This window comes from Heptranchias perlo, chromosome 22, assembly GCF_035084215.1.
Source record: "Heptranchias perlo isolate sHepPer1 chromosome 22, sHepPer1.hap1, whole genome shotgun sequence".
Lineage (NCBI taxonomy): Eukaryota > Metazoa > Chordata > Chondrichthyes > Hexanchiformes > Hexanchidae > Heptranchias > Heptranchias perlo.
Genome location: NC_090346.1, coordinates 35,209,149 through 35,219,784, shown reverse-complemented (window position 1 = coordinate 35,219,784; position 10,636 = coordinate 35,209,149). Strand labels below are relative to the sequence as shown.

Sequence of the window (10,636 nt, the reverse complement as noted above, 5' to 3'; positions counted from 1 at the left end):
CACACTCACTCTCTAGCTTCACACATAAAGAATGGCCACTTGGGTGAGATACTATGTCCACGGAACTGAACAGCAGCATGAGTCAATGGCCCAGAAATTCCACACCATTTTTGGCATAATTTCAGAGTATAATCAGGGCAAATAACATTTTTTTGGGCAGCAAAATGGGGCAGAGGCTTTTTTATGCCATTTTTCCACCTCAAAATCAAACCAACCCCTCCACCCCCACCCCCTGAATTCCTTTGTGCATTTTGGCCCTCTCCACAATCTGCCTGCCTAGTCCTAGGCGAGCTCATTTACATACAATATAATCAGGGCCAGTGGCGCTGCACTTCCAAGTTTCCTACTTTTATGCTCGCAATACAGCCAGGGTAAGTTAGAATGAGAATTATAAAGCACTGTTGTTGCCAGGATCAACTGAGACAGGTGGAAATGAAGAATTTCATTAGAGATTCCTGTAGCAGTAATTTTTTTTGCCATTCTGCCTCCATAAGACAAAAATGGCCTGGACCTGAACATTGCTGTGGAGGTGGCCCTAGATGCATTAGAGGCAGAAGTACACGGAGGAGAGCACTACAATGACTTTCACTCGGAGGATTCCTCAGTGACTGCTGCAAGGCGAGTCAAAGCACAACTGATCATTGAAGTCTTCTCTTCTGTTAGCAGTCTACCTTTGACACCTGTGCCTTAACTCTTTCTCCCCCATTTTCAAATAAAGGACCATTTCTTCAATCCAGTACCCATCCTACAACATGACAATACATCAGCCCTCTTTGCCATTACATGACCATGCCAATAATCATTACTTCATTGGATCAATATGTGTACCCTTTCCAATATGACTCTAAGCTTCATGAATAAAAAGCACTAAGTGGCCCTCCTCACATGGCAGTTTGCTCCTGGTAGGGAGCAGCTGTTTGCTACTTCTCTTAAGCTTGTTCTTGGGCAGCCTGGTGTCACCTCTTACGTTCCACTGGTGTGGTACTCTGAGGAGGAAGGCCGGAGACCTGGCATGTGCTGACCAATGAAATTTGGTGCAAAGAGCACTCCAGGCTATTGACGAAAGCAACTCATTTCCCGTTGATCTAAAAGCGGTGCAACTCACCACGTGGAATTTTGGGACCAATGTCTTCAGAAAAACAAGGGAGGAAAGGTAAGTAAATTGAAGAACAAAATATCAACTGACAAGGTACATGAAGGAAGCAGTCAGCATAAGAAAAAACTTAATGAAGCAGACAATTCTATTAAAAATAGGGAGGAATAAAAAAGTTATTTTTAAGCACAAGAAAAATATTTATTTTTTAATTTACACAAGCAGAATATCTTAAAACTGTAGGTATTAGGAAATATCTGTGCAGGATTTTGTTAGCGATTTTGCATTTCTCATCAGTGAATGTTATCAGCACATAATTGCCGTTCTAGTTGTTAGCTCAAAATGGATTCTGCTGTTCCTCAATGAACCATCATTGGAATCATTTGCCACAGCGAAGTAACTAAAATAAAACATTAAAACAACTGAAAAATGTTATAATTTATGAAATATCCTACACCTCTTGGAATATAACAGGCAATAAACCTAATCCGCAAAGAATAACTCCCTCATAATTATGTCCCTAGTGAGTTATAAATCATACCCCTGCAGCTGTGGCTCAGTGGTAGCACTCTCATCTCTTAAATCAGAAGGTTGTGGGTTTAAGTCCTACTCCATTTTTTTTTCTTTTTGCATTAAATACCAAACAGAAAATTAGATTTTTACTGTCAAATTAACAGCTAGTATATCTTTTCTTCCATGCACCACAAGATTTCCCATCCCTCCTGTGACCACCACAATCTTGATGTACATAAAACTACTTTACGAATAGGCACAGTTATATTAGCAGACCTCGTTATATCAATGTATGCCCCTGTAGAAGCCATTATCTTTTAAATTTTCTTTGAAATTGTTTTATGTTCAATTCAAAAATCCTGCCATTAACAGAACCATAGAAAAAAATGCAGGGAAACCAAGAAAAGAAACACACTACAAAATGCAGTCTGCAAGAGTGCGACCATGATTTGAGAATAAACTTAACTTAGAAATCTAAATTACGGTGTTAGATCAAGTTGTTTTTCTTGTATTTTATCAGTACATTACCTTCTATCTGTACTGTATATAGGGCTTTAACAATATGAAAATACAGGGAATACAAGAAAATGTACAATATACAGAAAATTGAAATCACAATATGGGTGCACTGAAGCAAGATGTAGAATTTAATTTACTTGTTGCCAGGTTGGTATATTAGGTAAAATGGCCAACAATCTGCCACGTTTAAAATGTCAAGTACAGTCAATTCAACTTGAGCACCATATTTTGTTGGAAAATCCTACGTATCCTTATCAGAGTTTTATCTTCAGCAGCTAACACAAAGGTTGCTTTAACACTACCACCTAATTTTGATACTACACCTGTAAAATGGACTGCACTGCCAACAGCCTCCCCTTGTAATAACATACTGTGGCTAACACACTTCAGGTTATTTAATTGCTGACGGTGCTGCAGAAAATACTTCATCATACTCTACTGCAATAAGAGACAGTTGAATAAAGCACTCCTATGTGTTCTGTACTTTAATTAGCTGGACATCTTAATTCAGTATAAATACAAATAAAAGACTGTTCATCGAAATTTAACTTAATATTTATCTGACAGGATAAAAAGAATATGACCCACTTCTAACCGTTTCACGAATCGGTGAAATGGTACATTTTGACAAGCCAATTTTGAAAATATGGGCTTTTATTGCATTCTAACAGTTTCTTTTGGTCATTTGGTAAAACAAGGTAATACATATAAATTATCTCTTAAATCATAGTGCATATTAGACCTGAGAGAAAAGAGTAAGCTTGCATTTAAAAAATCTGTGTGTGGATCAAAGCTGCTGTTTTGAGGTAACTGGGTCATACAATGGATTAATAGACTATGTGCTCACCTCTCAGATTGGGTTTTAATCCAGCCCATAAATTTTCAACTCCCTGCTGGCTTTAATGGTCCTAAATGAAATGAGGTTGAGGTGTATAAGTGTAGTTTCTCATAGATATGCATCCATTAGTCTTAATAACAACACTATATTCAAACTAAAACTCTGTTTACAGAATACTGAATAAAATTGCTAGTTTATTAGAATAATTTGTGTAAAGGCCACAACATTACGAATGTGGTTTTGAAAGACAGGATATTTATTTACATTGCTCAATCCAACAATTTCGCACATCTTAATTATGTATTGAGTAGTGTAAATATCTCCTCTGAAATCATGCTGCTTTACTTTCTCCATTGATCTCAACTATATATATATATGAGACAATTTAATTGTGATGTCAATGCCAGCCATGCCATGTATTTACCCTAAGTAGAACTGTAGAATTATTAAGGAGACATTGCTTCACCTATTAGTGGAAACTTTCCTGTTGGACAAAAATCAGATATGATTTTTTGAATCTGATTCGCCTTACACAATCCAATGAGATAATGACATTTTCACACACCTACACTTAGTAACTTAGTACAGGTATCTGATTTCTTTTATATATAAAGTTTTTTTTATTTTGGAATTGAGTTCAGAATAATTATAAACTCTCTCACTTTGGATAATCCAAAGGCAAATCAGAGGCATCTAGAACACAAAATCAAGGCAAGTAATCCAACAGGTACCAAAGTACTAAAAAGTTTTAATTTCAACTTTCCAATGATCCTAGTAAATGTTATTTGGTGGTACTGTGCAGTAGATAAATCAGAGTAACTTCAAGCAAAATCCACATTTATTCCTCCTTTATAGGCACACTTAGTGTGTATATATATATATACACACTATCACTAACTTAGGTGAGTTTAAAAATGGTCTCGAAGGCCACAATTTACAACATATATCAGAAGAAAATTAACAGGCATCAAATACTGTTTATTTGAAAAAAGCACATTCATCCCACAATAAGGAATGCATGAAATGCTCAATCGTACACATGCCAAAGATTTGGAGCATTTCCCTTCTCCATAATAAAACACTACTGGCTAGGTACTGCTGCATATCCACTGGTAGAGGTTTCCAGGCAGCTCTGGATTGGATTTCACACTAGCTCAAGGGGCCAATCCCCCCTGAAATGAAAAGAACAACTCTGAGATGTATGCAGCTAATGTAACTAATACCATCGGAGTATCTTTGGAGGGAAGGAGACTTAAGTAGTAGATCTCCACGAGGCAGCAAAATTAAAGTTATTTTAATCCAGATAAGATAAGGCACTTAGGGATACAGATACATAGATCATTGAAGTGTCATGAACAGGTGCAGAAAATAATCAATAAGGCTAATGGAATGCTGGCCTTTATATCTCGAGGACTAGAGTACAAGGGGGCAGAAGTTAGGCTGCAGCTATACAAAACCCTGGTTAGACCGCACCTGGAGTACTATGAGCAGTTCTGGGCACCACACCTTCGGAAGGACATATTGGCCTTGGAGGGAGTGCAGCAGAGGTTTACTAGAATAATACCCGGACTTCAAGGGTTAAGTTACGAGGAGAGATTACACAAATTGGGGTTGTATTCTCTAGAGTTTCGAAGGTTAAGGGGTGATCTGATTGAAGTTTATAAGATATTAAGGGAAACAGATAGGGTGGATAGAGAGAAACTATTTCCGCTGGTTGGGGATCCTAGGAGTAGGGGGCACAGTCTAAAAATTAGAGCCAGACCTTTCAGGAGTGAGATTGGAAAACATTTCTACACACAAAGGGTGGTAGAAGTTTGGAACTCTCTTCCACAAACGGCAATTGATACTAGCTCCTTTGCTAAATTTAAATCTGAGATAGATAGCTTTTTGGCAACCAAAGGTATTAAGGGATATGGGCCAAAGGCAGATATATGGCATTCGATCACAAATTAGCCATGATCTTATCAAATGGCGGAGCAGGTACGAGGTGCTGAATGGCCTACTCCTGTTCCTATGCTCCTATTATTTTCAGAGAGATGTTGGGCGATAAAATGCCCCTTCTACACTTTTTCCCCTTTAACTGTACACATACTGTCCAATAACTTATTTTCATGCTGTCGCCAGGTATACAAATGCATCTGCCCAAGAATCTAGTGCACTGCAAAGCTCAGTAAATTGCCCATGGCAAATTTTCAACGTAGGTTATACAGAAGATCAACCACAAAGACCCTTCGAGTTGCATTGAGTCCACAGCACAGAAACAGGCCATTCGGCCCAACTGGTCTCTGCCAGCGTTTATGCTGCACACGAGCCTCCTCCCTCCCTATGTCGTCTAACCCTATCAGCATACCCTTCTATTCCTTTCTCCCTTGTGTGCTTATCTAGCTTCCCCTTAAATGCATCAATGTTATTTGCTTCAACTACTCCTTGTGGTAGCGCGTTCTACATTCTTACCACTCTTTGCGTAAAGAAGTTTCTTCTGAATTCCCTATTGGATTTATTAGTGACTATCTTATATTGATGACCTCTAGTTTTGGACTCCCCCACAATTGGAAACATTTTCTCTACGACTACCCTATCAAACTCTTTCATTATCTTAAAGACCTCTATCTGGTCACCCCTCAGCCTGCTCTTTTCCAGTGGTGAGAGCCCGCGCCTATTTAGTCTTTCCTGATAAATATATCCTCTCAGGTCTGCTCCATCCTTGTGAATCTTTTTTGCACCTTCTCCAGTGCCTCTATATCCTTTTTATAATATGGAGGCCAGAACTGTGCACTGTTCTCCAATTGTGGCCCAACTAAGGTTCCAAACAAGTTTAACATAATGTCTCTGCTTTTCAATTCAATCCCTCTAGAAATGAACCCCAGTGCTTGGTCTGTCTTTTTTAAGGCCTTGTTAACCTGCATCGCTACTTTTAGTGATTTGTGTATCTGTATCCCAAGATCCCTTTGCTCCTCTATCCCATTTAGACTCTTATTATCCAAGCAACGTGAGGCCTCCTTATTCTTCCTACCAAAATGCACACTTGTCCATATTGAAATATATTTGCCAATTACAAGCCCATTCTGCAAGTTTATTAATGACGCATTAGTCCTTTGTATTACCCCAAATTTGATGCTCGACTCCAAATCATTAATGTAAATGTAGGACAGCAATAATAGTGCTCAGTTTCCACTTGCTGCTGATGGGATACAGATTCCTCTGCACACTTTGTGGAGTAACACATTAAAAGTATCTGAAGATTTCTTCCATTTGATAGTTCATTATTACATAGTTAGCAGAAATATTGAACAGGGCAAATCTTAACAGATGCTTTTGTGATGTTGTTACACATAGCAACTAGAGGAATGCTTACCCTGTCGTATTAACATGCAAGTCTAATCCTAAAATATTGAAAAAACTATTGGCGTTCATAAAGTATCCCCTGTCTGATTCTACTGGACGTTTAAAACTCTCCGGGTTACTTTTTTGAAATATATTCATCTATTTTTTAAATTTTAAAATGACATCTTAAATAATTTATTGTGTATTGCAATTACCCACCTACATAATACTATGTTGCAGAAATAGTATTCGATGGTAATTGAGACATTCCAACAAATTTAGATAAAAGTGTTTCAAATCTGAATAGCTGCAGTCGGTGTTTAAAATGACATAATTAGCAGTCAGCCCAGGAAAGTTACAGGCTTGTTGCAACGCACAATTCTGCAAACGAGGCCTGGAATTCCCAGTAAAGCAAGCTTGAACTTCTCGATTGTAACCACTCGAGGTCAGTTGCCGGCCCGCCCGAGTATCTGGGTATTAAAGCCTTATACTGCGTTATCTCTGGTTTATTCCCTCCTCCTCTTCCCCAGCCCCCCGGGGCGAGAAAAGCGCTGATTCTTCGAACGCTATCTAACGGGAAGCCGCTCGACAGTTGAGCTCCTGAGGTCACGCATCCGGGGTAATCGGCCGCCGCGCGCGCGCGCGCGCACGCGCTTGTGGTCACTGTAGTCCGCCGGGCTGGCGGCGGGAGCGGAGCGCGGTGCCGGAGAAACTACAATTCCCACAATGACCCTCTACTTTCCCCCACCACCACCCCCCCCGTGCCGAGCGCACATGCGCAGAAGCCGTCGTTTATCTCCAGTCTATCACGTAACTGTACGTCAGTCCTTTCGGGATATACACGAGGACCGAGCTGAGGTGAGGCGATTCTCGGCTTGTTACCGGCGGAGTCTGAGCCCCTGGCTGTGGCCTCTTTCCGACACACGTAGACAACCACGGAGAAGAGAAAAAAAGACACGTTATTTTTAAATCCAGTAACATTCTTACTACGGCCATGGATTCGAAAGACGTGGCGGATTACGCCCCTGATTCCTGGGAGCTGGCGGCCGACACGGATGTCGAGGCCCAGATGAACTCTTTTTCTAAGCTCAATGTGAACGCCAAGCCGTTCGTTCCCAATGTTCACGCAGCAGAGTTCGTCCCCTCGTTCCTGAGGAGCCCGGAGGCGCCCGGTGAGACGCCAGAAGGTAATAAAATATTAAAAAGAGGAGGCAGGGCACTGGGTGGGAAGTGTGTGTGTGCGCGGCGGCAGGGCTCTTCAAGGCCTTTGTTCGGTTGTCTGTAGCGGCCGGGCTGTGGCATAGGGTGGGGGCTGGTGGATTGAGTGGCTCCGAAGAGGAAGAAGGCTGATGGTATGACTCCCATCGTACGTCCAAGGTACAGCCGTAATGGGCGGAAGGTTCGGGCAGTTGTGCCTGGACGAAAAGAGGAGGAGGAAAAAAAATGGTTTAAAAGGGTCGTTTTGCTATCCATGTCGACTTTAAACATTGGTGCTTCAAACGCAAATTATGTTTAACTCCAACTTTAATTATTATTTATTACGCGTGTGTACATATATTTCTTAAATGCTCCATATGGTAGAGAGAAAAACTGTTACAGCAGCGATGACATGAGGCCCAAACGTGGAAATTGGCCTCCGTCGGAATATATCGGTCATTTGCACTACATACTTGAAATTTCTGCTCAACTTCGAAATAAAAATGCGAACAGAAAATCAACGTCTGCAGCGAAAATTTTGGCTTTTTAGTCCACGCGAAAGCGTTTCATTACAACAAAACTTGAAGAAACGCGTAGTTTTTTTCGCTTATGACTTCACTTATTTATAGTAAACGGTCCTTGTAGGTTTAAAGCGGAAAAATCTGTGACCAGCACTTGTGAAATAATGGCTTAACTTTGCAGATGTAATTGTACCCACTTTTCAGAAACCTTTTGGATGGTTTAACTTAAATTTACATGGGGTGAGATTATTAGGGCCTTGAGTCTCTACTGTTGATTATGCAATCCCCAAACTAAATTACATGTTGGTATGCCATTTGGAAGTACTGTACGGTAATTGTCACGTTGGCTACTTTCAGCACTTTTCTTGAAGATATCCATGTTGTGAACAGCTCGCATTTAATGCCCATGGATTTATTAGATATTAATTTGTACTGTAGTTATGACAATTCTAGTGGTCAGTCTGATTATAGCAATTAAAACTGCAGTGCGATAGCCAGAGCTAAATCTAAAGGCTCTCTAGGGTTTCTTATTGAATATTTTCCCTAAAACACTACTTTTTGCTTTAAACACCTGAGTCAGGGTTTCTCCCCACCTCTGGCCAGAAGGGGTGGGGTTGGAAGTTACTTCGAGCTCTTAGCTGATGTGGCTCTAAGTGGTGTCCTGGTGATAACTCCCTGTGACTGTTTGCAGGTGTGTGTTGTGAATAGCCATTAGGCACTGGATTGAGGCTGAATGTATTCCTTTCATGTAGGACCCATTAACGCTGGCAGAACTAAAGGGCTTTCATCCCATCGCACCCATTTTGGTTCAGATGTAGTTTAAGTTCCAAAGATAAGCCAGCCCAGTTTTCCACTGCTACTAGCATGTGATGCTCCCAATATAATCAAAACATGGTCTTGCAGTTTGAAAGTGGATTTTACTCTCCTTCCCTGACATTACTGCAATAACTGTTCTTTGAGAAGTTATTCTCTACCCCAGAGGGCTGTGGATGCTCAGTCGTTAAGTATATTCAAGACAGAGATCGATAGATATTTGGACATTAAGGGGATATGGGGATAGGGCGGGAAAGTGGACCTCAGGCCGAAGATCAGCCATGATCTTATTGCGTGACGGATCAGGCTCGAGGGGCTGTATGGCCTACTTGTGCTCCTATTTCTTATGTTTTAGTGTATATTCTGATAAGGTAGTGTCTCCATCAACCAATTGTTAATACCCCATTTGCTTAGATGTCTACTTTAAGAACTGCCTTTTCCTTTTTTTGACGAGCAAGTGTGATATGTAACTAGAATCGAGATAGCTCATCCATTCATCATATCCTGCGATTTGGATTCCGGTTTTAATCTAAACCAGCCACTTTTTCAGCCATCCCTCCCCACTAACCTACTAAACAGGTCCTAAGCTTGTACCAGTTTCAAAATAAAGCAGGAAATTATTAATAGCTGTGGCAAAATGGAGTGGCAAGATGCAAGTTGCTACCCATGATTCTTCACACACAGTTAAACATTCATAACTGCCGGACCATGCAACCCTTTTGGACAGAGCGGCTAATTGCATTGAACCACACACACGTAACTCCTGGCAGGCAGCTACAGAGTTACAGTGGAAGCCAGGAAACAGCTTTCCAGACCATTCTGTTGGCCAAAAAAGGCATGTAGTATGGGAATGCTCCTTGGAGAGAGAAAATCAAACTGAAAAAGTGTGAAACATAATTAACTACAAGGAAAAATAATGGGTAGGATGGTTTGTTTTCTACCCTTCAACTTTAGTTGCTAGTTCCCTGTGCATCTCCTCATCCACGATCTTTGCAGGTGAAATAACACTTGTACAAAGACTTTACCAAGTAAAGAGGCATGGGAAAATGTTGAATTTTTACCCATAGACATCAATTCAGTAAAATGTTGCTTTTGGAGAACCTGCTCTGTGGTATTAGTTTCCTGTTTATTTCAGCCAGCAGAAACAATTGGCACCCTTACATCGGCTGGTAACAATATCTCCAAAGCAGTTAGTGGCTTTTCAGGTAAGCGAAAAACTTCCACTTTGAAACTTTTGACTGTTTAAAATATGGGAAGAATGATTGCAACTGAACTGGTGGTGGACGCTAAATATTGAAAGAATATTCTGTATGTTAAATAATCTGGAGCCCAGATTAATTAATTTCAGCCACCTGGCAACTGGATTTGGAAGAAAAAAGATCTCAAAATTGCTGTCTAAATTTGCAAATGAATTGGATGGCTTCTGTGAAATTTTGGAGGTGGAATGGATCGCCACTGACAAATTTGATGCTGTTCCTTAGCTGTAAACAATTTTACAACACCAAGTTATAGTCCAGCAATTTTATTTTAAATTCACAAGCTTTCGGAGGCTTCCTCCTTCCTCAAGTGAACGATGTGGAAATGAAATCCTCGAAATGAAATCGCATTTATAATTCACAGAACAATGCTTGGTGATTACAGGCAGTTTTTTCAACTGCCTGTTGCCAAGGCAATCAGTGTGCAGACAGACAGGTGTTACCTGCAAGGTCTCAGAATATACACCAAAAAAAAACAACGCTGGTGGGGTAACGTGTAGCGTGACATGAACCCAAGATCCCGGTTGAGGCCGTCCTCATGGGTGCGGAACTTGGCTATCAA

General features: G+C 40.6%; 1 protein-coding gene and 1 long non-coding RNA gene across 2 annotated transcripts in view; one reads left to right on the top strand and one right to left on the bottom strand.

The window, feature by feature from the left end:
* Positions 1 to 1,341: 1,341 nt before the first annotated feature.
* Positions 1,342 to 6,889, bottom strand: LOC137340922 (uncharacterized). Its single transcript, XR_010966908.1, has 3 exons — positions 6,507 to 6,889; positions 2,973 to 3,033; positions 1,342 to 1,493 (listed from the first exon to the last, which is right to left on the bottom strand). It is a non-coding gene; the product is annotated as an uncharacterized lncRNA (long non-coding RNA).
* A 211-nt stretch (positions 6,890 to 7,100) lies between these two features.
* Positions 7,101 to 10,636, top strand: part of LOC137340647 (eukaryotic peptide chain release factor GTP-binding subunit ERF3A) — a 49,796-nt gene continuing 46,260 nt past the window's right edge. The window contains exon 1 of the mRNA XM_068003252.1: positions 7,101 to 7,474. Coding sequence (XP_067859353.1) covers positions 7,282 to 7,474 — 193 coding nt within the window. The 5' untranslated portion in view covers positions 7,101 to 7,281. The remainder of the gene's footprint in view (positions 7,475 to 10,636) is intronic.